This window comes from Meleagris gallopavo, chromosome 22 (genome assembly GCF_905368555.1).
Source record: "Meleagris gallopavo chromosome 22, MGAL_WU_HG_1.1, whole genome shotgun sequence".
Lineage (NCBI taxonomy): Eukaryota > Metazoa > Chordata > Aves > Galliformes > Phasianidae > Meleagris > Meleagris gallopavo.
In genome coordinates, this window is record NC_139425.1 from 8,539,874 (window position 1) to 8,566,282 (window position 26,409).

General features: G+C 45.0%; 2 protein-coding genes across 2 annotated transcripts in view; one reads left to right on the plus strand and one right to left on the minus strand.

Annotated features, from left to right (window-relative positions):
• The window catches only part of COL9A3 (collagen type IX alpha 3 chain), a 33,581-nt gene extending 14,399 nt beyond the window's left edge, over window positions 1-19,182 (plus strand). The window contains exons 9-32 of the mRNA XM_003212026.5: window positions 90-143; window positions 878-919; window positions 2,271-2,327; window positions 2,950-3,003; window positions 3,476-3,529; window positions 4,087-4,140; window positions 4,902-4,955; window positions 5,561-5,614; window positions 6,223-6,276; window positions 6,573-6,626; window positions 7,261-7,314; window positions 8,084-8,128; window positions 8,705-8,758; window positions 8,999-9,052; window positions 10,404-10,457; window positions 11,110-11,181; window positions 13,379-13,414; window positions 14,386-14,430; window positions 14,839-14,871; window positions 14,992-15,138; window positions 15,756-15,810; window positions 16,408-16,590; window positions 16,813-16,890; window positions 18,171-19,182. Coding sequence (XP_003212074.1) covers window positions 90-143; window positions 878-919; window positions 2,271-2,327; window positions 2,950-3,003; window positions 3,476-3,529; window positions 4,087-4,140; window positions 4,902-4,955; window positions 5,561-5,614; window positions 6,223-6,276; window positions 6,573-6,626; window positions 7,261-7,314; window positions 8,084-8,128; window positions 8,705-8,758; window positions 8,999-9,052; window positions 10,404-10,457; window positions 11,110-11,181; window positions 13,379-13,414; window positions 14,386-14,430; window positions 14,839-14,871; window positions 14,992-15,138; window positions 15,756-15,810; window positions 16,408-16,590; window positions 16,813-16,890; window positions 18,171-18,346 — 1,617 coding nt within the window. The 3' untranslated portion in view covers window positions 18,347-19,182. The remainder of the gene's footprint in view (window positions 1-89; window positions 144-877; window positions 920-2,270; window positions 2,328-2,949; window positions 3,004-3,475; window positions 3,530-4,086; window positions 4,141-4,901; window positions 4,956-5,560; window positions 5,615-6,222; window positions 6,277-6,572; window positions 6,627-7,260; window positions 7,315-8,083; window positions 8,129-8,704; window positions 8,759-8,998; window positions 9,053-10,403; window positions 10,458-11,109; window positions 11,182-13,378; window positions 13,415-14,385; window positions 14,431-14,838; window positions 14,872-14,991; window positions 15,139-15,755; window positions 15,811-16,407; window positions 16,591-16,812; window positions 16,891-18,170) is intronic.
• Window positions 17,999-25,384, minus strand: TCFL5 (transcription factor like 5). Its single transcript, XM_010722494.4, has 6 exons — window positions 24,329-25,384; window positions 23,509-23,686; window positions 22,361-22,523; window positions 21,526-21,769; window positions 20,982-21,123; window positions 17,999-20,302 (listed from the first exon to the last, which is right to left on the minus strand). Exons 1-6 carry the CDS (start codon window positions 24,940-24,942, stop codon window positions 20,156-20,158), a joined length of 1,488 nt encoding a protein of 495 aa, XP_010720796.2. The 5' UTR covers window positions 24,943-25,384; the 3' UTR covers window positions 17,999-20,155.
• Between the last annotated feature and the right edge of the window lie 1,025 nt (window positions 25,385-26,409).

The following is a 26,409-nucleotide window of genomic DNA, read 5'->3' on the forward strand; positions in this document are numbered from 1 at the left end:
GTGGCATTTGGTAGCTATTCTTTCTCTCTCTTCATGTTTTTGTCTAAATGGTAAAGAAGATAAATTCTTTATATTTTTTCTCTTTTTAGGGGCCTTCTGGTCTGCCAGGATTCCCAGGGCCTCCTGGACCACCCGGACCTCCCGTAAGTTGAGAGTTGTGAATGAATGTGAGAAACTTCCCATGGGGAGTCTAGAATTTTCATCTTGCTGCCAGAACGTGTGTGTTTTATTTGCTGCAATTACCAGGAGCACTCCTTCTGTTGGGGCTGAGTTTCAGCAACCTGTAAACACTGCGCCCCAGGAGAGCAGTGACTTCACTAGCTGCTCTTCAGTGTGTGGATCATTTCCTGTTTGTTTATTATTTGTTTTGTTTACTGCTTGCACGTATCTTAAAGGTAAAATGTGTGCCAGAGACATTATCCCTCTCTGGGAGCCCCCGCCACAGGCAGATTCCCACAGGAGCCCAGATTGTTGGTGTGTGTTCTTGTTGTGCCAGCAAGGAGTCTTGAAACCAGCAAGACTTGGCTTGGCTGAGTTTCTTTCCAAGGTCAGATTGGCCCCATATTGGCCTTCCCCCAGTCCCTGAAGAGGGCCAGGTACAGCTGCTCTCCTGAAACTGCTGCCCTCGTGCTCTGAGGCTCGAGGACCTTTCCCAGACTAATCTGTGCATCTCCAGTTCGAGTCTGCCATGTCCATTTTGAGGACATGCAGCTATAACTAACACTCTAGGTTCAGGGGCTGTTTCACACCATGTGGCAAGGTATCTGCCCTGTGCTAACTCAGCCGAGCTGGGTTTGTAAGGTGCATTTTCTGGAGATAATATTTCTTCCTTTTGTTTGCCTAGATATGCTTAAAGACCACTTTTTATGAATTTCAGGGTCTTGCAGGCATCATTCCCGAAGGCGGTGGGGACCTTCAGGTAGGTTTCTCTTAATGTAGCATGAGAATATTTTTGCTGACATACTTGAAGTAAGGTCAACGTGTGCCATTCAGACCTGCAGACGTAGGTCTAGCATGCTGCCATATTGCAGGAAGCATAAGTGTTGAATGAGTAGGTGTTTGTAAGACTGAAATGTTCTTGCAAGGAGGTAGATGGATTAGTGCTGGTTTTTTTCACACGATCTTTGCTTTCCAGTTTGCTTCCCAAATGCAAGTTTTGCATACATTCTTCCTCTACAAAACAACTTTAGCACTTGCTAACTAGGAACAGATTTTCATGCATCTGTTTCCAATCCTGCTTTGCAAGAGAAAAGGTTGTGCATGTTGCACTGTTTATTTCTATGGATGATGGCACGGAGCTCCTTTGGGCATATGCTTTGTTTAGACTTCTTTATGAGAACGCCTTGATTCCTTTCTTTCAAGGGAATGAAGGGAGTGTTAAGCCCATGAGCGATGGAAGTGACATTTCCAGATTTCACAGCTGTTGTTGTGACAACATCTCTGGTTTCCTAATTGGCGTGCCCCAAAAAACTCAGGGGCAGTTTAGACTACCTTATGGCAATTCACATGGAAGTTAATAGGAAAGGATACTATTTCTGCAATTTTAATTTAAGTTACACTGTGGAATATACCAGAAAACTAAATTCTTGTCACGTAGATGTAGCCTGAAGTTTTATTAAAAGCAGAAATAAAAGCTGCAGAAGAAAATATTGTTCATAACAATACAGTTCTTAGAGAAAGGCGTTTGGAACCCCCATCAGATTTTCATCTATGCTCTGATTCATTCCCACTCAAGCTAGAGTCCCCACCAGAGGCTCAGCCAGCCCTAGACACCTGCAGGCACCAGCTTGTTGGTTTTGGGGTTAATTTGCTATTCATCCCCTTCTGATAAGCCTTAATGCTTGCCCTTGTTTCAGTTAGGTGAGTTGCTTCGTGGACATCAATAGGGGTCAATGCATGCATAGAAATGTTCCTAATGATTTCTAAGGTATCTGTGCTGCTTTGCTGAGGATCTGTGGTTGTCCATCATTTCTGGACTGTGGACAGCTGTCAGCCTTCAGAATTCCTCATGCAAGCATGCTCTAAGTGAAGCTGACCAAGCAGAAATCATTATTTTGTGGGTTGCTATGAGCCTGAGAACCTGTTTTAGGACCCTTTTCCCATAGGGAAATGCCACTGAACATGTTATGATATGAGTGAGTTAGTGGATTTAGAGGATTTAGGATTTACTTGCTTCCAGGCATGGCCTTTTCCTTTCCTTTACTAATGAAACCCACTTCCATGGTTGCACTGTGTGTATTCATTAACCCAGAGTGCTCCGTTTCTTGCAGTGCCCAGCTCTGTGCCCACCAGGTCCTCCTGGTCCTCCAGGAATGCCAGGCTTCAAGGTAAGAAAAATGCCATCTGCAGAGACAAAGGTGTCTCCCAAAACAGACGTCACTGTGAACCCCGGGCAGCTTTCTGTTTACTCGGTTGTGGTACCTAAATTCTAGGTTGCAGCCCTCAGGAAACCACACTCAGTAGTTAAATTTCTCTTTCTGTGCCCCCTACTCCACAATTTGTGTGAATTCTGGAGAGCAGATGCACTCCAGGAAGCCCTATGATGCAGATGTTAAAGATGACTTAAACAAAAAGAGAGGCTAAAAATGCAGAAAAAGATTTTCAGAAACATCTCAGCCCCGTGTTCAGAAGTGATGGGAGCTGAGTTCTGGTGACTAACCTGTAATTAAGAATTGCACTGGACACCTGTAGCCTGTTCCCCATGCAACTCAAGTCTGGGTATTTCCTGAAACAAGGTCTGTTTTGACACAGTGATGCCAAGCAGGACTGACAGGAACAGGGCAGGGCTGGCTGGCCCCAGAACTGACCTGAATTTTCACAATTACATGTATGTGTTATTTCCCTGGTTCTTTCCATTGTGTGGATTTAGGTCTTGAAGTTATCTGATGAAATTTGAGTTCTGTAACAAGACTGTACTGGAAATGGGGTAATTTGAGCTCTTATTTCTAGGGACACACTGGTCACAAAGGAGAACCTGGTGAAATAGGCAAAGAAGGAGAGAAGGTAAACTTCAATCTAAGGGGTGGGGAGGGACTTTGGTATTTAAGAACACCACAGCAAATAGTTTTATCGAAAAGACAGGGAGATGTAAGGCAATGAGCTGAACAGCAAAGGGAAATTATGCCTGAAGTCTGATTACTTCTGTTGCTTTGCATGTATGTCTGTGTGCTACTACTTCCAGGAAATTCATCTTCCCAACTATCATCATGTTAAGATCAGCTATATAACTTAACTGCTATTGTTTCGTGTGCAGGGATGTCAGCTCAGGAAAAAGCCATGCATTGATCATTCAGGTAAACTCCTGGCTGATGGAGTGTTCTTGCATGTAGAAGAAATTGCAGATGATGTAGAAGCAAAAAGTGCAGCAGAAATGTGGGTAGAAGAGAGCTCAGGAAGGAGTAGGATAGGAAGGTACTGGCTTTGGGGGGCAGGCTCATGCGGCCTCTGTTCTTCCTAATTAATTTTTCTCTTCCAGGGCAGCCCTGGCCCTCCAGGTCCTCCAGGCATCCCTGGCAGCGTTGGCCTGCAGGTAACACCTGCTCTTCAGGTTCTTTTTTGCTTTGAAACTGAATGCTGCCATTGATCATTTCACATTATACAGGCAGCTCTTGCCTCTCTATAAAAACACATGAGAAAATTGCTGGGTGGGGGAGGGGTGAAGTGAAGAAAAATAAAAGTAAAATCATATTAGATTGACAGAGCTTTAGTTCAGGTCTTGGTTTTGGCACCTCACCTTGGATGAAACATCCAAACAAATAGCCAGTGTCCTGGGACTCTGATAGAGCCCTGGATGCTTTGCCCCTTTCTGATGCTGAGTGCTGGGATGGCTTGACAGCCTGGCAGTTGGGCTGGAGAAAGCAGGCAATCTGAAAGCTTGACCACATGGAGTATCTCCACTGTGTCACTTACTCTGAGGTCATCACTGAAGGGGGAAGGATCATTTCTGTGCAACAGAAGACTGAGCTTTCTGCCATTCCCTGGAGTTTCTTAAGGTTTTTTGTGTTGATGAACCATCGTGCCAATTCTATTTCATCATTTTGTGTTTTAACAGTGATAGAGTTTTAACTGATTTGTTTTCTTAATTAGGGCCCAAGAGGACTAAGAGGTCTCCCTGGTCCAATGGGCCCTGCTGGTGACAGAGTAAGATTTCTTTGATTTCTCTCCCTCCACCATTGATTTGTGCCATGTGAAATCTGGATGGCAGGTGCCCATCTATCTTTAATGAAGACCACTGGGGAACCTGTAGAGATGCAGATTGCAGCCTCTTTCCTGCACACCCACTGAACAAAACAACCTTCCAAGGGCAGAATGAATCTGCATACCTGGGGGATTGGCAGGATCAGGCTTGGTGTTGATTGAAACATTCAGACAGGGACAACGTGCTGCCTTTGCAGGACTGACAGTGCTAAAGAATCTTGGAAGAAAAAACCCAAACAACTGAGAAATCTATCATGAACATTTCTCTTTCAGTTCTCTCTTTCCAAAAAAGAGTCAAAGAACTGCTGATGAGCAAAGATTTTCAGGATGTGGAGTCTCTTCAATGAGAATGAGGTCAATGTCTCATCATGGCTTTGGAAGCTCACCAGTGTCCCCTGACCATTGTCTTAGAGGCTGAATGGTTTTGAGTCTGATAAAATCATGCATTGGTTTAGGAATGAGAGCAAGATATCGAGGCTGTGAATGATATCAGTGTGTTGCAAACATAATGATGGGGAGATCCGGAGTAAAAACCTGCTTGTCCAGAGAGGGATCTTTTTGCAAGTCTGTATTACAAACTAGTAAGAGATACGAGGTAGCTTTCCAGGGTTTTGTGTGTTTTCTGAGACTGTGGGATGAAGTAGGGATATTGTTACTTCCCCTCTGCCAACAGCAGCATTAGAATGATGTGTTTTTCTTTGCAGGGTGACATCGGTTTCAGAGGGCCGCCTGGAATCCCAGGACCTCCGGGGAGAGCTGTACGTGCTGCTTTGTGGCCTGCCTTCCCCAGCCAAAGCCTAATGTTCAATCCTTTCTGAGCAGAGCCTTCCACTGCCAACGAACAGAAAGGAGATACACCAACTGCAGCAGATTATTCCCATCACCTTTTTCCCTCCAGTTAAAGCAGTGCCGTTTCACCTCACCCAGATCTCACAGTGTCTTTCCCTCTCTCGTGCCTTCTGCCTGTTCTGTAGACTTGCCTGTGGATAGACCCCTGTATACCCACCTTGGTGTGCCCAAATGCAAGACCAGATCTGCATCTGCAGAATTATGGCCTCTGAGAGCATTTTCCATTAGTTTTTCTCCTACGCTGTTTCTGGTGAAAGAAAATGTTTCAGTAAATGAAGGGGAAGACTGTCTCTGCCCTGAGGGATTGCTTGCAAAGTCCTTGCTGCAATTCACCCGTGTGTCAGGAATTACAGAGTGTAACAGAAAGCACAGCCCAGCTCCTAGGGGAGTGTCTACACTCACACCTCTGCTAATGCTTGCAAACAGCAGAAAAAAACCTTCATCATTTACACTCTGGAAGCATTAGTCTTTGAGAGCGATGAAAATTCTTAATGCTTTTCCCCTTTTGTCTTAGGGAGACCAAGGAATCAAAGGACCTCAAGGATTCAGAGGGCCCAAAGGCGATACTGTAAGTGCAGTGAAACCTCCATCCGCTCCAGCGTTGGACGTGACATTCAGAGCAGTCTGTCTGACAGCTTTATTGTAGCTTGTCCCCCTTGGCTTGCTTTTTTTTTGTTTGTTTTTTTTTTTAGCACTTTGCACTGTCCTTTTCTAAAGCACAGTAGAATTTGAGAACCTATTTGTTACTGGCTGAGGAGCTGTTGCAGGGGGATGGCAGTGGCAGGGGGTAACTGGCCATCCTGCTTTGGAGAAGGTTTTGCTCTCAGTGCTATTTTCTGATGTTTTATCTAATTATGTCTATAAAAAGGGGATAATTGTTCTTATGCATTCTTCTAAAGTACTGCAGGCACTGTGAACAGCAATTAATGGTAGGGATCTGATCTCGTATCTCCGTTGCTTGAAACAATCAGGAATTGTCTCAGGCACTGCAGCCAGCACTGGCTCACATTTCTGGTGCTTGCTAAAGGAAACACCACAACTGTATGAACAAGACAAGAGTTGGTGCAAACTGAATGAAGTATCCCCGCCTGAATATTGTCGTGAATATTGTCGTGGTTTACTGATTGTTCATAAGGGTTGTGTCCTGGATAAACAGGATTTATTGTTGATTTCTAGGGTAGACCCGGACCAAAAGGAAACCCAGGGGCTCGTGGGCTCATAGGAGAACCTGTAAGTCAATTAAGTAGGATGTAAGTCTCTCTGTCTTGCAGATGACAAGATAAAACATGATAGGAGAGATCTTGCATCTTAAATGCTTTGTTATCAAGCCTCTGCTCTGTGAATCTGCGTAACCTGCAGTGTAATCCTGCTTGGACCAAACTCTAATTGCATTGCTCTCAATGACAAATTACCCAGTTTCCTAGATAACTGGAGTTCCCATTGCCCAAAGGGTTCTTTGTTGTAAATGTGTTTTGTGTCCCCGATGTCTGCCTTGTAACCTTAAGCTGCACTGTATATGATTGTAGGGCATGCCTGGCAAGGATGGACGGGATGGGGCTCCTGGACTCGATGGTGAGAAGGTTTGTAAAGTCCTACTTACACACTGTGCAGGAAAGACTTCTGTTACTGTCTCATGGGTGTTGCAAAGCTTGTCAAGGAAAAAACACTGCTGGAAAGCTTTTGCTTTTAGTTTTCTGACAGTGTGACTAGTGAAGAAGAGGAAAATTACTTACATTAATTAATCCCAAGGAAATTACCTAAAGAAGGAAGATGCATAGTAAGGGCCGTGCACGTATGATCTAAACTATGTCCCTGTGCTCTGTGGTTCCTACTGGCTGACTTTAGGCCTTCAGAGATGCCTTTTCAGAGCTGCTGCCAGAGACATATGTTTATTTTAATTGCCTGCAGACAAAGTGCTGGCAGGTCGTTGCCTGATTTTCAAATAGTGATCCCACAGCAACAATGTGCATCACGTGCTGCCAAGGAATGAAAATTATTGGATTATGAAGGCTGGGAGCTGCAAGGGAACTTGGGAAGCACCCGACAGCCCTTGTGTCCAGTGGGTACCCACCTCCTGTGGGCACAACAGGCTCTTGGTCCTGCACACGTGGGGAGGGAGAAGATTGCAAATGCCTGTTAGGGAATGTGTCCCCTCCTTGTGTCAGAGCATTTGCCAGTAGCAGAAGCTCTCTCCTAACCTCTCGATATCCACAGGGTGATGCAGCTCGTATGGGTGCTCCTGGAGAGAAGGGGCCAAACGGACTTCCCGTGAGTACGGCAGCATTGACTGCTCGCCTCCGAGGCATTAAGGCAGTGTGGCTGGGAGAGGGGAGCTTCATTTTGTGCACTGTCTCACAAAGGGACCTTCTTAATGCAAGAAGAAGTGTGATTTCCCTAACATACAGACAGGGAGCGATGTGCAAAACGGGATGGGAAACATCTGGACCAGCACCAAATAGTAGCATAGTAAAGCTCTGGCTTCTGGCCATCTGGCCTAATTTAAAATCTGAATCAGAGAGGGATTTTCTCTTTTCCATCCTAGTGATGAGCATCCCTTATGCAGGACAGTAAGATTTGGGATACAGCTGACCATGATTCAGAAGTGTGCTGATCCCTGCCCTACCGCTATGCATTTGCAAAGTGTTTTTTTGTCTCTAGTCTTCCAACCATTTACATAGAGATAAAGCATTTCTTTCTTCCTGTCTTACAAAATATTTTCAACACCCCAGGAGGGAGATTTCCACCGTGCAAATGTTGCTGCTGTTGCGTTATTTGGCTTTATTTGTGTATTTCTCTTCTTTGGCCTAATTGTTAAGGAGTACTTTGTAGAGCAGCTATTTACAATGGAGGAGAGAAAATGGAAGGCATCATTTGCATGGTGAAAACTGCAGAAATGTAAATTCCTCCATCGCTTCAAGCAAACCATGCTTCATGTGTGACAAATCAGACTAGAATAATACATTTAATGGCTTGACTGCTTCTGACAGTGTTTTGTTTTTTGGTTGTTTTTTTTTTTTTTCCTTTCTTTCTTTTCCAGGGTCTGCCTGGAAGAGCAGGGATTAAAGGCTCTAAAGGTGAACCAGTAAGTGAGTCAGTCTCTCTAATGATGGGCTCTGGTGGGGAAGCCATTAACCTGCACAGCAAAAAGGTTTGGTGCCTGCAGGTCCGCCCTGGGGGAGGGCTGACCCTCAGTGAGGGTGTCTGTGTTCCTGCCCAGGCTGTGTTCCTGCCACTGAGGAGGTAAAGCAACAAAGGTGTCCGTGCCCTTGCTGAGACAGCTGTTGTATCTGTAATGAAGCTCAAAAGAGAAGCGTGCCTCTTTTTGTCAGGGTCCTGAAAGTGAGGTTCATCTTTAGAGGGACTGAGCATTTCCTAGCATTATTATCTCATCTTTCCTTCTGGAGATTTTCCCCCACTACCTCAGGGGAAAAGCTTCCATGGAGCAGTAGAGTAACACCTGCATTATGTCCCAGCACAGGGTGTATTGGTCCCCCATCCTTTAAATGTCCTTTGGATTTCTCTTCTTTGTCCTGAAACTGTAAAAGCTTAAAGCTGTCCCCTTATTTTCTGACTCCGTTTTCCAGCTTGTTTCTTTAGATAAGACAGAGATGGCTCTCTGAAACTGGTCCTTAATGGAGTGCTGCTTTTTCCTCTGCAGGGCAGTCCTGGAGAGATGGGAGAGGCAGGTCCCTCTGGAGAGCCAGGTATCCCAGTACGTATCCCCATCATTTACATTTATTGTGAGCTCTGCTGAGTGTGCTTGAAACCAAACTGTGAAGCTGGAGCTGATGTGCTGCTTACCTGCACAAGGAAAGCTTTCAGTGACAAGACAGGCAGAGTGGTCCAATAGATTGCAGTAACCTGGGATCCACTGTAAAGAGGCTTTACGGTGGGCTGGGGAGGGTGGATTTGCTGCTCCTGAGTGTCAGTGATGACTTTGGTGTTGTTTCAGGGCGACGTTGGTATTCCTGGTGATAGAGGTCTGCCGGGACCCAGAGGAGCAACTGTAAGTATAGTGCTGCTTGTGAACCAGATACCAAAGGAAACCTCAGGACATGCAATTAGTCTCTGCCTAAAACAAATGGCCACATTCTCTAATTGTATTGCCCTCAGGCAGTTTCAGTTCAGCAGCTGAGCAGTCACTGTCCTGTAAGCTATTTCAGTGCTGCCACCAGCAGTGTTGTCCCATCCCAGTAGAGATGCACTGCAAAACCTGAGCTATCCAAGCAGCAGCACTGCAGAACCTGTGCATTGCAGTCCTGAGTGACAGGAGCTTAACAAAGCTGGTAGGCCTGCTGGGAATCTTGTGCCAGAAAGGCACAGCACTGCAATGCTTGAGAAGACCCCAACACTCACAACATATGGTGCAAAGCCAAAGCATTTCTCAGGTGGGAATCTGTTCTCACATTTCTTTGCCCATGCCTGGTACTGCAGCAGTCTTATCTTGCTGTGGGATGAAACAAACCCAGGTACTGCTCTCTCAGTTTTCACTTCTGCTTTCTGTACTGACAGCTTTGTGAAACTTTGGGCTGAAGAGCTCTGAGGTCCTCAGTGGTGCATAAGTAACCATTTACTGTCTTATTCCCCACTTAGTGCTACCATTGTAGTTGAACCTGACCTTCTCATGGTTCTTATGGACTTTTTTGTTTTCTTTTTATCCATTAATCTCATTTTGAAATCCAGAAGCCTGCAGCAAGTCTGACATGATTTCTGGTATGTGCCACTTGGAGGAAATTGAGCAGGATAATGATTTACTCTTTGCATGCATTTGCTCTTTAGATGCCCAAGGAGGGGGAAATCAGCCTTAGAAATAAACTCTACTCATAATATTTGCTTTTATGTCTGCAATTTTTCATCAAAATTGCCAGCACCACAAAAGATATCGTCTTGTTACAGCTGATGAACAAGTGCAATTCAGCTAATTACATTGCTGCAGACTTATGACATGGATACAATAGAAGTTGAACCCGTGCTTACTTTTAATATTGGTTTCTAATTTCTGACTTGTGTTATCAGAGTTCTAACTTACACAAAATGTCCTTAAGCCAGGGCTATTATGGGCGAGTGAACAGATCATGTACTTTCAGATCTTTTGCTGTCAACCAATCTGTACCATTCATGAGTATGATGCGTTCTTAACCACAAATATATGCAAATAAGCATTTTTATTAATAGTGACAGTATATTAACAAGTGTCAGTAAAAACACAAACAAGCACCACTGCGATGGCTGTTCAGCAACAGTGCCACTGGGAAAAGTGTTCTGCAGCATGAAACTGCATGTTTTCTCTGTTAGATGGAGCCATGTAATGACACAGGTGAATTACCTGAGCCTGAATCATCTCCTTACGTTTTCAGGGCCCCGTTGGTCTCCCAGGCCCCATTGGAGCCCCTGGTGTCCGAGGCTTCCAGGTCAGTGTGCAGACAAGAGTCACTTCACACACATCAGTGTTCTGGTCAGCTGCTGTGTTCTGCATTGTGCTCACCATTGTGTGATGGCAGCAAATGAGGGGAAGCAATGTCTTTCCACTTGCCAGGATTGGATTAACGCTGTCATTAACACAGTACAATAGAAAGAATGTCAGGGTGGACAAACTGCCTGCTGGAACTGATGTTTAGTGTTTATATCAGGAGGGTTTGAGTTTGACCATGTAAAGGCTCCTTGCTTCCTCCTTCACCTGGACACCTGGTGTCATCAGCGAGCTCCTTTTCCCTTTTGTTGTATGGAGGACTCTCTTCTTTCTTCCTCTCCTTTCTTGGTTTACAGTCACTCTCTATCCCCAGAGAAGTGGCTGAGGCTGTGTGCGCTGCCAGCTCCTGGGTGTGGTTTTATTAACAAGAAGCTGGAGTGCCTTGTCAGTGTGCTTGACCAGAAATGAGAGCAGGCTGTACTGGCTGAGCAGACAGTAAAAGCAATGCCAACAGCAAGCAAATGGTCCCTGGGGAACAAAGGAGAGAGGAAATCCAAGGCAATGCTTTCAAACGTGACGAGCTCTGGGGATGTCATGCAGGATTTCTTGTTCCTCTAGGTTGTAGCTCTCTTTTATTGCTGTTTTCCTAACAGGGTCCCAAAGGTGCCAGTGGGGAACCTGGCCTTCCTGGTCCAACTGGAATTCGTGGAGAGTCTGGTGACAGGGTAAGGAGAAGATGATGTTTGTAACTCCTTCCTGTTTGGGAGATGTGAAATCAGAGGTTAGCAGGTCCCTGACACGGAACAGCTGATGTCATCACACCAAGTGGATGCAGACTCAGCTGCAGGCTGGCACATGAGGTGCTCCCCTCTCCTCCCCCCCCCATCCTGCTGCTGCTGCATGCCTGAGCTGGGCCCCAAGCAGGCAGCAGGATTTGTGCATCTGCCTCTTTTCTATCTCAGCTCCTATTCCTGCCCATTTCCCTTCTAGTACAAGAGCTCCTGCTAGTTCCAGGCAGGATGGGATCCTATCTAAGCCAGAATAGACAACTGTTGTCTCCTGCTTTGCATGCACTCCTCCTCCCCACTCCTCCCCCCCCCCACCAGCACAGGAGAGCTGATTCACGCTGTCATTCAGATGCCTTGATTAGGGTTTCGGGATTTTATTTTTAATTACAGTTTGCTCTGTGATTTCTTTCTGAACAGCACCGTAGGGCCCCACACTTCAGAACAAATCCAACTTTTTTATGTAAATGAATTCCTTCTCATTTAAAAGAAGGCAGCAGGGCAAAGCGAATGGCATTTGCTCAGGGCCTGCAGGAGAGCAGCAGCCGTGTGTTGGGCAGCTGCCCTGACTCCAGCTTTAAGGTGAACTTTCTGTGTCAACGATGGATTTTACAAAGGCCCCTCTGTGTGGGTTTGAAGAAGGCCCTCAGTGCAGCCTGAGGTGTGAGACAGGAGCAGCATTGTGACCCTGCCCGTGTTCAGGGCTTTGCTGCTTTGAGAAATGCATGTTCCAGAGGGGAAAGAGGCCCTGCACAGAGCAGCGTTATCTGGAGAGCTGCTCTGGGGAAAAAAATTATTTACTTAAGGAAAAAAAAAAAAAAAAAAAAGATTTCTGGCTCTGAAGTTAAGCATGGTTGCTCTGAGATGTAATTGTTATTTCTTAACCCCCGCAGCTCATTAACAGTTTTCCCCAGGAGAACGTGCTGTGTCAGGTCTGGGTAACCCAGGAGCTTCTCACCTCTGTGTGCACAGCTGGCACGTGCAGGGACTTTCCAGGGTGCCTCTGCTGTTGGTGACGGCCCTGTGTGCCCAGTGTGTGGGAGAACATGAGGGGTTAGTGCAGCTTACCTTAGCTGTGCCTGCAGTCTGAGGCAGCAATAGGCAAATATGCCTTCACAGGATTTAGGTCAGAATCGGATTCCTGGAGATCCTGTATGCAGCATCTCCCAGCAGTCCTTCACTGAGAAATGATGGCTGTGTTCAATGGCTAGAGGCACCCACATGAGGATAGTGCTGGGTGTGGAACTGGCTGTCCCCAAGGCCACGAAGGTCACTTCTTCCTGCTGCTGGGAGTTATGGCTGCTGGGGAATTCCACAGTTTTGAATCAGAGTCTTTTCAATTTAAGCTTTTTTCTAAGGGAGAGTTCCTCTCAGGGCCCCGTTTGGTGGCTGTGTTACACTGTCAAGAACTTCCATGGAGCCTCAGGACTCCAGAAAGTTGGAGGCATAGATCCAGGTGGTGATGTTCAGGAAAGAATATAAGGCCTTTGTCAGTGGCGAGCATAAAACAGGAGTTACAGCTATAGCAATTTCTGCATTTCCACGTGCTATTGTCTGTTTTGCCAAGAATTATTTCTTCCTTAGTAGAAATCCTCCCCCTTCTTTCTTAAAAGTATTCAATGCTTGACTTGAGCAGAATGACATGCCCTTATTCTGTGTCTGTCCGCCTCTCAGGTTCCTCCTGCTGAGCCATCTGCAGGTCTGGTTATTGAAGAATGATCAGATTGCAGGTGCCAGGTTGATGAATGTGCTGTAGAAACCTCATCTGAACGGCAAAATGGGTCATCATCAGGATGTATTTTATTCCTGTGGCTGTGTCATTCTGTAAACCTGCATGTGGAAGAGCACCTGACTAAATCTCCGGGAGAACTGATGCTCTGAAGCCTTGAAATGCCTCCTGTTGCTCTTAGGGTATAAAACTCATGGGCTGAGGCCTGAGCTGCTGGCTGCAGTGTGTGCTGCAAGAGCAGCAGGATGCTTTAATTCTCTTCTTATGTCTGAGAAATGTGAATGAGCATTGATCCCTCCTACCTGGCAGTTAGGCTGACTCATTGCTGTGGGAGTGCATGTGTGACACACCAGGAATTCACAAGGAAAGAATAATTGTAGCTCATGGCCTTCTTTTACTTATTCACAGGGTCCTACTGGTGTTATTGGTGCCAAAGGTAACCAGGTAAGTGACACTGTTCTTTCTGTGATGAGTTTCCTGCAGACGAGGCATTTAAACTGTGCCAAAGGTGCACAGACTGCTTTTCCTTCCCTGGGATGTGAGTAGTCTGGAGCAGGCACTGACTTTTTGATCTTTTTTTTTTTTTGTGTGTGGTAGTGAGAGAGATGCAGTCTGTTCTGATGGAAACTTATGAAAATGCCGTGATTAGAAATGCTGGATTCTTGCTGTTCATTCTGCAACCACGAGGCGTGCTGCATGTGAGCTCCTCGCACACCAGCATTTCACTGGGGCGGTCCCTGAGACCAATGAAGAGGATTCGTTGTAGCCCCAGAGCTTGGCAGCCTCCTAGCCTCGTTTATTTCGTCTTTTACTCCCTGCTGCTTACTTTTATAGCTGGACCTATCTCAGTGCTGAGCTTTTTGGGATAAATTTCATTGAATATGTAAATTAGGTCGGTGCTTGACTGTGTTCTTGCAGAAAAGAAGTGATGTTCCAACCAGTATTGCTTGTTCTGTTTCCCAGTTTTAGTGTCTGTGTGGTCTCCACTTTGTTGCTAAGTGAAAAGCCAACCTGTCCTCTGTCTGTCTTGAATTAACTTTCTCTCTCCAGCCATACAGTCGCCATAACATTGTTCATTATCTGCTCTAATTGCTATGCAATAAGCAAGCTTTGCTGCACAGCACGTGGAGCTGTGCCAGAGCAGCAGTGTGCAATGGTTTGTGTTGCTTCCAGTGCCTTCCATCAAGCATCCAAGCGACAGCCTGTGGCAAGGGGCATCTCTTTGTCCTTGTGCAGACTGCCTGCACCACGCACTGCTCTCAGCAGGGCAGCTCCTGGGCAGTGCTTCCTCTTGCGGGCTGTGGATAATAAGCTGCTAAGTGCCCGCATCTCCCTTAGGAGCTGAGGTTGTTCAAGTCTCAGAGTGAGCCTTGTGCGTTGTTAGGTGCTGTGTTAATTCTGTCATCTGCTTTCAGGGCATTGCTGGGGCAGACGGTCTCCCAGGTGACAAAGGAGAACTGGTAAGTGTCCTCAAGTTCAGTAGAATTGAATTTTAAGTAATAGAGCAATGTCCAGAACTATGAATTAAGAACCGATACGATCAATGTGTGTTAATTGTGCAAGTGCTCCAACTGCCATCACTGCACCACTGGCTGCAAAAAGGGGACTGCCAGCCAAGCTTTCCAGCCACAGCCTTCTGGGAGTGCACTGGCCCTGCTGCTCCCTTGAGGAGGCACAGGGTAGGCCTTCACACAGCAGTGGCACATCGGCACTCGTTGTCATTTTGAGGGGCAAGTGGACATTTTTCTGTCCTTCTGTCAATTGCATGTCAACACTGCTTCCCAGACCTTGCAAAGTGGGAGAAAGGATTTTCAGTGGACGTTTTCCATAAGATCTTCCTTTTCATATTTTCATTTTTTTTCTAACAGGGTCCCTTTGGTCCTCCTGGCCAAAAAGGAGAGGTATGTGTCAGGCACTGCGGACTCATGTCCTGTAACATTTGGCTATAAATATGCTTACTGTATCTTTCAGTGATGCATCTCCTTAAACTCTAAGTGCTGCATTATTTTTCTTTATTATAGCCAGGAAAAAGAGGAGAACTGGGTCCAAAAGGTGCTCAAGGACCCAATGGGACAGCTGGAGCTCCAGGGATCCCAGGACACCCAGGGCCCATGGGCCATCAGGGGGAGCAGGGCGTTCCTGGCATCACAGGCAAACCAGGGCCTCCTGTAAGTATTGTCTGCTTCTGTGGTACGTTTGTTCACTGCAATTAGTGGAAGGATTGCAGGTTCTGAATGCACCTTCAGAAAAGAAGGTGGCATCCTGCATTTGAGCAGTCAAAAGTAACTGTGCAGGCAAGCTAGCAGTCTTGCATCAGGAGTTCTGCAGTGAAAAAAGATCAGTGGTTTGCAGGCTTCAGAATTGCAATCCCCCCAGATGTTTACCTTGGAGAATGAATCTCATTGACATACAGATTATCTGTCCATTGGAATGAGCTGTAATTGCTGTTGTCATTACAAAAGTGAGTTAGAAACTGGTCTTTTAAAAATACAGCTCCTACTAAGTGCTCTATCTTGGTCCAGGCTCACATTCTGGCATTTAGGCGAGGCCCAGATTCAATAGCAGCCCTGAAATGCTGATGTTAATCTCTGCCATTTATATTGTGACACAGCTTCTAAATTGAAGCTATCTTCTTCTGAAGAGGGGGAAAAAAATCTCATTTTCATGCAGGATCCTGTGCTGCTTACTGAGCTGCTGGAAGTGAGTTTCAAGTCATGACGTATGTGTCAGTGATTATTATCAATAATGTGGTTTGTATAAAGCAGGAATTCTCTGTTAATTGCAGGGCAAAGAGGCCAGTGAACAACATATAAGAGAACTCTGTGGGGAAATGATAAACGGTGAGTTTTGCTGGGAGAAAGCAAACTGCAATTACTGTATTTGGCTGAAGATGAGACCTTGAACGTGGGATGTCTATTGAGATTTGTTCTTTTTTATCTTAAGTAGGAAAAATAGAGTGGCTGTTAACGGAAGGAAACTCTTCAGAAATTCTTGTTGTTTGGGATGTCTTTCTTTCATTTTCTTAAATTTAGTATTTGGAAATGATTCACTGGAGCAACACACAAAACATGCTGGCAGAAGCTCTGATATCCCCTTACCTGTGTCATTCAGAACCTCAGCTCCTAGCTCTCCTCTCCCCACCATGGCACATCCCAGTCCTCAAAGCAGGACTCCAAACAGGTGCCAGCTCCCAACAAGTGTCTTTCTTCCCTTGATGTTACTGCTTTGCCTTTAGAGGTTATGTTCAGCATTGCTTGTTTGAGGATTTGGTTTTTAATTAAGTATCGTTTTCCAGAATCCTTGCCATGTTTCAAAGCGGTTTAGGAAACAGAAAATGGCATAAGGCATCAGCAGGTTTCTGACCAGATGGCAGAGAGTGAAAATGTTAGACGTGCAGTTTTTAATGTAGGTGCTGTTATTCCGTTTTTGTTTTTCAGATCAAATTGCACAGTTAGCTGCTAATCTGAGAAAGCCCTTATCTCCTGGGATGACGGGGCGCCCTGGCCCTGCTGGTCCTCCAGGTCCTCCAGGAGCTACAGGAAGCGTTGGCCATCCTGGTGCTCGTGGTCCCCCTGGGTACAGAGGGCCAACAGGAGAGCTTGGTGATCCTGGTCCCAGAGGTGAGACTGAGCCAAGCAGTTTCTGTCTTATGGCCACTGAAATAAATGACCAGCTTGTACTGATTTCAGCAGTAGAGGAGAACAGAACTGTTTTTGGACAGAGTTCTAGAGGATGGTTTTGCTTGCATCTTTTAGGATGCTGTACAAGCAAAGATCTTAGCACTGACCTGAGGCTTTTTGATTTTACAACTCATTGCTGAAATTGCTTATTTATGATTCAAGGTGACACTGGCGAAAAGGGAGATAAAGGACCGGCTGGACAAGGAATTGATGGGCCTGATGGTGATCAAGGACCTCAAGGTAAGCCTGTGCAAGTAATGTAACGAGTCGTAAAAAGTAAAAGCTAAGAAGGACAGCTCTGCCTATTGTATCAGAGGATTCAAAATTTCTTTTCTGCAAATTAATAAGCATCTGTTAGGAAGTCTGAAAGAATATTTATTTTGCTTACCTACTAAAGCAGCTTTTCTAGTTGTGATTACATCTTCATAATGAAGAAGTTACAGGCACTAAAACCAGGCTCTGCATTCACATACTTTCATAAGAACAGAATATTTATATGCCATTGTCTCTCATTCTTCTGTAAAATAATTCCATCAATACATAAATAGCATAATATATTAATATATTTTTCATATATTAAGTATTGAGAGCATTTCTCTTATTTATGAGGTTGAGTGATATCAACAGTAGACAAATTTTAACTAAACTAAAAACAATCAGGCATCGTTTCTGTATCATAATTCAGCCAGGATGCAGGTGTAGAGATACAGCTGTCCCTCAGGGAGACAGAAGCTCATTTTGCAATATTTCTAAAAGCTTGTTATTATGGGAATTAGAGTTTTGTGAATTATCTTCGGCACGTGAAAGAAAAAGAACAAAAGAAAGAACAGCCCAAGCCTGCCCAAAACCAAAATTGTTTCTGCCAATAACCAAAATGTGTATTTCACAATGAGGAAATTTTTGAAATTAGACACATTATAGAGGAAGCTCCTTATCTTTAATGTCAATGAGGTGTTCTGTGTTGTCACTCTCCTTCCCCTGTTCCGAGTCTTAATGATGATCAGACTTTGGGACACGCAGTGAGTTGAAGCAGCTGAATGCCACTGCCTCCCACTGAGGAGGGACCTGGGGAGCAGGAGGTAGGGGTGGGCAGGGGCTCACACAGAATCCCTTCAGCAGGCTATTCAGGGACCCTACAAAATAAATCTGGTTACAAATTAACTATTGTCCCTCATGGACTAAGGTAGTAGCAAAGTGGAATCCAGTTCTGCTGTGGTCAGCAGATGTTAAAATTGACACATGTGGTAACAATATTAAACATGCAGCATAATATTAAACACCCACCTTTAACTACACTCAGGTAACTCCAGTAAACCCAAAGGTACTCTAAAAAAATCCAACACACATATTGCAGACTCAGGGTGAATTTATTCAACATCTTGTATTCAACAAGTGATAACAAGTCTGATATACAGATACTCAAAGTATTTAAGAACTTTGAAAATTATATATATAATTTTTTTTTTTTAAATGAAAGTCAGGAAATATTACATGTAATGTTTTTCCCCCTTCTTGTTTAGGACTTCCTGGTGTACCTGGAATTAGTAAAAATGGTCGGGATGGTGCTCAGGGTGAACCCGGTCTTCCAGGGGATCCTGGTACTCCTGGTGCTGTTGGGGCTCAGGGAACTCCAGGCATATGTGACACATCAGCTTGCATGGGAGCTGTCGGAGCATCGACTTCCAAAAAGTCATAAGAGTACAAGAAGTGGAGAAGTGACTGAATATTTAAATAAACAGTGCATTGTAAGAAAACAGACAATCTTCCTAGTGATAAATGGACAGATGTTCCTCCTGTTATTTTAAGTGGAGACTTTGACACAATAATTCAGTTCTATGAAAAAGAAAGCATCAGATGAAAACCGTAACTAAAGATGCTTTATGAGCATTTTTTTCCTTCTCCCCCAATACTTTTACTTCTAAATCACCTCACCTTCTTCCCTGCCTCCCTGTGTTGAAGAGACCAGCAAGAGGAAGTGTTCCTTTTTACCATCATCTCCAAGCTGCGCTAGTGCAGCTTTTCTGTACAAATGTTTGAGCCTTTGTCAATTGAATTCCTCGGTGCTGCTCCCACTGACTTCAGCCATGCAGGTTTGTGCACTAACATCCACCTTGTTCAGGTTTCAGGCACCTAACTGCTGCTTACAGCAGTGGACATAAGGCATTTAAGCATCCAGTATTTTAACACCTTAACACTCTGGGCTAAGACCATAGCTTAGGTATATGCTGCCTATTATCAGTATTCAGACCGCACCTCAAATATTTGCCCAGCCTAGTAATTACTAAGCCTCTTGCAATCAAATTCTGCAAAAGGTGTAATGTATATATTTTAATTTACGGGGGAGAGTTTTTGTATTTCCATATGATAGCAAAGGAAGTTAAGTAACAGCATTTTCATGTCCTCAACTTAAGCTATTTGCACAGTAATCATGAAAGAAACCCCAAGTAAGGAAGGAAGGATGCTCTTCTGAAGTTCAGCCAAAAAAAGACTTGTATGAACTGTTGTAAAAATAAAAGGAGATTTTTTTTTTAACCCTTTCTTTGTGATGTTATAAATGTCACTATACACATGAAAATGAACTCTATATTCCAAAACTGTTTTTTCCTAGGATTGTTTGGAAATAAATTGCTGCAAAATTGTCAATATCCGTGATTTCAAACAGTATTTCCTTTGGGAGACCTTTTCGTACTTCAAAACCTGCTGGCATCATCTATTATCACTGAAATTAATAAAGCTCAGACACTATTCTACCTCTGCCCTAAATGCTGAAGCTTATCAACAATAGAGCTAGTCTTTAAATATTAAGATAGTTTGTACATTTAAATAATCTGCTGTTTACAATATGCCATTTTTGGACTAAACAATACAAGAAACTGTTGGACAGTTGTGTGAAATGCATTAAAGTAATGCACCACTCTAAAAACAATGCTAATAGCTTTGTACTAATCTTTGGGGTCAAATATGTTGAAGTACAGCAAACAAACTCCATCATAGCAGTGCAATTTAGAAACTATGCACTTATTCAATTAACCTACATAACTTTCAAACTTTTAATGAGAAAAATGGGCATTTTAATACAGTACCTTACATTTCTTTTTACACTTAAAGGATATATTTGCACGTAGTTATTAAAGTAACAAGACAGGGTGATCTTCTACAACAATTCTTAACTGTACTGTATCACCTTAAAGGAAAAAGAAGGGGAAAAAATACAAAGCAGAACCACGAACAGAAAAGGAGCAAAAGAAGAAAAATAATTAATAGCTGCCAAGGCATTTTCTTGTTTTCTCTAGTCCCAAAGCCCCTTTAACAGAACACTGATTTATATTGCTGGCAGTCAATTTACATTTTCATTTTGAATGATGAATGTTTTCTTTAAAGCTCTATTTATGTGTTTTTACAAGTTATAGTTTTGCAAGTCACTCCCAGATCTTCTCAAATAAATTAATCACAAAAAGCCAAAGCCCTGCATGTAAACAGAGATAAATACAGTTTGGGTCATTCCTTATTTATCCACACTTAGACAATTCAAGGCCACTTGGTCTCCGTAGCCATGCTGCACGTTCTCCTGAACTGGACATGTTACAAACGAATCCGATCTGGGCACTTTCAGTCTCCTGCCTGTTTTGCCACAGAACACAGTCTCAAATTCCTAAAAAATCAAAATACAAAAAGAAACAACAACAAAGTTTGATGGAGGTATTTACTCGAGACGTGTGTTTTTGTTTCACTGATGTCTTGAAGAAAATTAATGTACCTTTAACAGCATGCACCGAGGGACCATGTTCCATCTGTTCTCCTATGATACTTTTAGCAGAGACAGAATTGCTCTTGGGCTGCAAGTAGGGCTGTGGTAGTGTGGGAGCTTATGGGACATAAAACCCTTTGCTACTCTCAATCACTTTAAGTGAGTGTGGGCACAGATGTAGCTCAGAATCCCATCATGTGACCACTGCCTCGTAGCAGCCAGCTAGAAACATCTCTGTGAATAAGTGGGGAAGAGAGGAAAAAAGAAAGGAGAAGAACAGAAATGACTGAAAAAGGCCCTAATTCTACAGACAGCCTCATTCCTGATGCTAACTAAAAAATAAGTAAGTAAACCCAATCTGAAAATTCTAACTGAAGGCAGCCTATGATACCACAATACTGAACTGACATTTTGCAAGGAGAGCTGGTCAAATAGAACAGCTTTATAAAGGATGGTTCAGTGATACAGTGGTCCTTCACCAACAGCACCCAGAAGAAACATTCCATACACTTTAGCTATGTTATGACAGCTTTAAAAATGTTTCACTATTTGATCAAGAACAAAAATGAAATTAGATTTGAACCTGTTTCAGAGAATCGCCGTGCTTTTCCTGAATATACTTCAGAAATGCAGTTGTCCACTGCAAGGTTGTTGCTTTATCAGTATCAGCAGTGCAGAATGGAACCAGAAGATTCAGTTCATCACAACAAATCCGGATTCTGCGCCTACAAACAAATATAAAAGGTCACCAAGATGGAAGAAAAAGAAGTAATAATAATATTTAAAGAACAATTACATCTGACACAAGCCATGACCTCTGGGGACTGCTTTTTGTTTTATTTTAAGCTAACTATCTTTAGTTTGCTACTATCTGTATTTGTAAGTTCGTATATTAGTGGTGTTATATACAAGTTAGTTACCTCATCTTCCTAGAGCAGCCTGCAATTAGGCTCATACACTTTCTTCTAATAAACACCAAACCCTCACCACCTGCACTGCCTTTTCTTGCAAGTAAAACAAAATACATCAAATTTACCTTCTACTCTGGAAAACGACAGGACTGTTAGAGTATCAGTATCTTAGGCTTCAAAGAAACTCTGCATTGCAGCTCCTCATAGAAAAATTACCTTCTGTCTCTCTCCATGCGGTTATGTCTTTCTCTTCGCTGAGTAACTCCTTCCTGCGTACCACTCTGTACCTGCACACTTGAATGTGACTGTGCTGACTGCCAGGGGCCCTGGGCAGCTGCAGTACTCTGGCTATCTCGCATATTTTGTATCTCACTAAGAGGTTTGCGATCTATGTTTGCATCCATTGGGCTTATTCGGCTGCAACTTCTTTTGTTTATCGCTTGCTTGCATAAGGTGTCTTCTTTGCAAAACAAAGAGGAAAAGAACCTATTGATAATCCTCCTACTGGTCATGGAAAATACTGAGCAGAGAAAATTTATTTGTTGTTGTTTTACGTGGAACAACCCTGGAAGCTTTACAGCCAATCTAGATTGAGTCTTATAGCAACATGTGTCCTAAACCCAAAGGCACCACTTGCCGATTCAAAATCCACCTAACTTCCATTTGCTCAGAGAACATACAGAGATCATGCCTACCTTTAATTAGCATTTGAATAAGTCCTTCAAATGTTCTTCAATTTGATAACTGGATCTGCTATATCAACTTTTGGGTCAAAAAATGTAGAAAGAAACCAGTTACTTACTCTAGACCCAGAATTTCAAAGATATTTTACAGCCTCAGGTTTTCTCACTTCAAGCCAGAGGAACTAAGCACTTTTGTAAATACAGCTAAAATTATAAGCAACTTTTTTCTTTAATCTATTTCCGTACTGCCCACTGTGTATCTCAAAGACCACACCTGATATGATTCACTGCACTCATATTCATTGTAGAATGCACATTAAAAAGGATTTGAAGGACAGAGAAAGCTCAAATGAAGATAGATGGTTTACCTCCAACTTTAATCCAAACTTCCTCAGGCAAAGCTTTATTCATAGCACCTACTGTCTGTTTTGTGGATTCCATTTCCTGATGGTAACAGAAAGAGTATGTTCTGGGAATCCCAATCTCTTGATGTTTGGCAGATTCCAAGATAGCACAAGATGTTCCAGAGGCCTGTGAAAATCAAGAACAGAACACTTAGGAGGACTATATACATAAAAAGGAGACAATTTTCATTATCTTTGTATGAAGATCTTAAATTTCAGCTCCATTAGTCAATGCATTGTATGAAAATAAATCTCAATTACTTCTGCACACCACAACCACGGCATTTTATCAGTCTGCTGAATTTAGTTCTACTTCTTTAATATACTTCTGGAATTTCCTGAGCACCACACCATCTGTTTTGCTTCAGAGGTTACAGGGAAAAAGAAAAACAAAACACCACCTTTCTCATCAAAATGAATTAGAAAATAAAGAAACAATAAAAAATCTTATTTGTTAAACATCTCCTCCTGCTCTTGTACAGAATAAATGATACAGTAAAGGAACATATAGATATCTGTCTCCTAAGGCACCCGTAACACTATAACGTGATGGAAAACACAGCAATGACAGTGGAGGGGCAGAGTCTCAGGCTGCAACAAGTGAGGATAAGCCCAAGTGCAACAGCAGTGGATGCAGGAACAAAGGAATAAAGCTGCTTACCTTCAGAAGGCCTCAGGTATGCAAGGATCTCCAGTAAGATACACTCACCTCTACTGCCAGCCCTTAAATGAGGCCTGAGAAGGAGTGGATCCTGGCTCCACCCCTTCCAGTCACTCAGGTACATTGCATGCACTTGAGCTCCGCTTTGGCCCTGCCTTCCCACCAGGTGCTCCATCACTACTTCCAGATGTGACTCAGCATTTCTGCTGCAACATCTAATGGCTACTGCTCATTACTTCATGCACGTTACTGCACAACTGAACCGCCACACAGTTGGTTTGAGTAATTTTGATAACTTTAAGATGAACAAACTATAAATTGTACTACTCGTGTCTATCCAAACCAAGCTGCACTTCAGCATAAACCTTCACAATTCTACTACACCTGGAAGATTAACGTTATTAGCATTTGACATTTGCAGAGTACAGTTAATGGAGAACATACGACCTACCTGAGCCTGTGAGGAATTAGCAGTTCCAGCAGCACTCATGGCAAAGAGTGGATGTGTGAACTGTGGAGAAGGCGTGGTGGGCGTGCTCTTGTTTTTCACCACCGCTGCACACTTGTTCTGATGCTGATGAAGGGGGACGCCAACCAGCTCTGACGGCTGCCGAATCAATGTTACCAAGCTACACAACAACACACAAAAACACACTAAGGTGAGTAGTTGAAAATGAGGAGCACAGAAGAACAATCACAGCTACATATCCTTTGATAGTTATCATCAAGGAACCGCTTTCATTTGTTGCAAAATAATAATTATCTATCAGTTGAGAAGGTGTTTTATTCAGTGCAGTAACAGCCTCAAGGAAATGCTTAGCAAAACGCTGATACAGTTACAGGGCAAAACTGTTCACAGTGTAAAAGACTTCCACTCAAAGTGTTTATCATAGCCAAGCCTCTAAATAGTATCATTCATTACAATAATCAACTGCCCCACATTATTTTGTTAGGATCAAGAAGCTGCCTTGCTTTAAGTTGCAAAAACCAGGCAACGTTCTTCTCTCACCTTTACTTAAATCACAGCTTGTTATCAATAATAAAGTTGTGAGGTAATTAATTTTGTGATGACGTTCTGTGCCACTGATGCAATACACAGGAGGGCAGAGCGCAGCTGCAGCCACGTGTGAGTGCCACAGATCAGAAAAGTGCAACTTACGATAACATCGCGTGTATTAAAGCACCCATCGCAGGTTTACTTCAGAAAAGCAGTTCGAACTCTATGAAAATACATAGCTTAACGACAGAAACTGAAATTAAGCACAACACACTTGTTAAGAGTCACTCCAGATTCTTGGGGTTCTTGGCATCTGGGGTTTTCTGTCTGGATGCTGTTGAATCTGTCCTCCAATCGAACTCTGACTGCAGATTTCGATCTGGGCTCGGCTGCCATCGCCACACGCTCAACCACTACGCTCCCTTTGCTCACCCCAGCAAAGCTCTCACCGTGTTTCGCCCCCAACAAGCCGCGCCCCGAGACCTCCTCGGAGCCACCCTTGGGCGTTTTGTCCGCTTGGCCGGCGGGGGGGTTCACCTCACCGAGCAACATCATCCTGAGCTCCTGGAAGTCCGCGTGGCCCAGGCAAGGGTTCGAACCGGGCGCTCCGCCGTCGGCGGTCGCTCCCGCCTGGCAGAGGCCGGGGAAGGCGGGCGGGCCGGCGGGGCCGCGGGAGGCGCAGCCCTCGTCCGGGGGAACCGTAGCGCCGGGCCCGGCTCCGGCTTCGCCTTCGGCGGCCCGCGGCTCCACGTGCGCGTACAGCGCGTGCTGCAGCTGGCCGTACTCCATGTCCGCCATCTCCACCAGACTGAGCTCCGCGGCGGTGAAGCCGAAGCTCTGCTCGCCGAAGGACGCGTCCGCTGCGGGCTGCGGGCCGGGCCCCGCCATGGCGCGCCTACCCGACGGAGCCGCGTCCGCCTCGCGCGCTCAACCACCGAACCCGCCGCCGTCACGGCCGACGGCCGCGGGGCAGCGCCCGGCACACGGTGAGACCCCGCCGCTCCCGCACCACGCGAGGCGGCGGCTCGGCCCGGCCCTCCCCTCCCGCGCACCGCCGAAACGGCCTTCACCTGCTCCGCTCCGCTCGGCTCCCTCAGCCGAGCCCCCGCGCCAGCAACCCGGGGAGGCGCGGAGCCGCCTACGGCTGAAGGGCAGCGATCCCTCACCCCCCGCGCTCTGAAGGGGAAGCGGAGCGCCGCCCGCAGCCGCCGCCTCCGCCGCCCCCCCGTCCCGCCCTATCGCCCACAGGTCGGACGGCAGCGGCCAAACCCGCTCGCGCCGCACGCGCGGCACGCGCCCCCGCCAACCGCCGCGCGCAACCGCCCGCCTCGCGCATGCGCGCTGCGCCCCGCCAACCGCCCCGCCGTGCTGACGGCTGCGCGCTGCCCGCGCTGCGGCGCTCCTCGCTGCTGGCCTTGCCCGCCCAAACGCGCCTTTCCATGGCAGCACCTCGTGCTGGGGGAAGTTTGTGTCTTAGTGCCTGTCACGGCTCTGCTCGTGGCCCTGTACTGCAGTACTAAAAACACATGCCTGTTTTGACAAGCTCCAGAAACAAGTCGGATCACAGGCACAGAAGTACTTTTCTAGCCCATGAATAAAAGAATATATAGATCCATACTGTACGAAAACCTTCATACAGTCTCCCTTCAGGAGGTTCAGAAAATTTGCTTTCCTATGAGAGTGGTGAGGTGCTGGAACAGCTGCCCAGAGAGGCTGTGGATGCTCTGTCCATCCCTGGAGGTGTTCAAGGTCAGGTTGGATGGGGCCCTGGCAGCCTGGGCTGCTCTGAAATGTGAAGGTTGGTGGCCCTGCATGTGGCAGAGGATTGGAGCTTCGTGATCCTTGAGGTCCTTCCCAACCTGGGCTATTTCTATGATTCTGTGAAAATAGACCTTTTCCCTATCTTCCTTTACTGTGCACCAATGAAGGTAACAGCATGCACAGGTATTTTCCATGCCAAAGGAGGTGCAGCCAATCCAAAAAGTGCATGTCACCGCTAGAAAGGAAATCAGAAATGCCGACAGCAGATGTGCACATGTTGGGCTCTAAATGCCTTCCCCTCCCCCTTCTAACCCTGCAGTCTCCTGCAGTAGTTGCACAGAGCACAACGTAACCTTTTGTGGACGTATCGATCCTTCAGCTCATGCTGCTCAGAGGAGCTCAACTGAGGGTATTTTGTCCTAATTCAGATAACAAAACCTTTGGAATAAATCAGGGCATGGGTTAGAACTGAGAGAAAAATCCTAAAAAACAAACTTTCATGCTCCTTTTGGAACAGCTACATATAAATATCAACCAACAATGGTGGCATCCTGCAAAATTTCTTTTGAGGTGGAAATGAAACCTGTAGGCCAT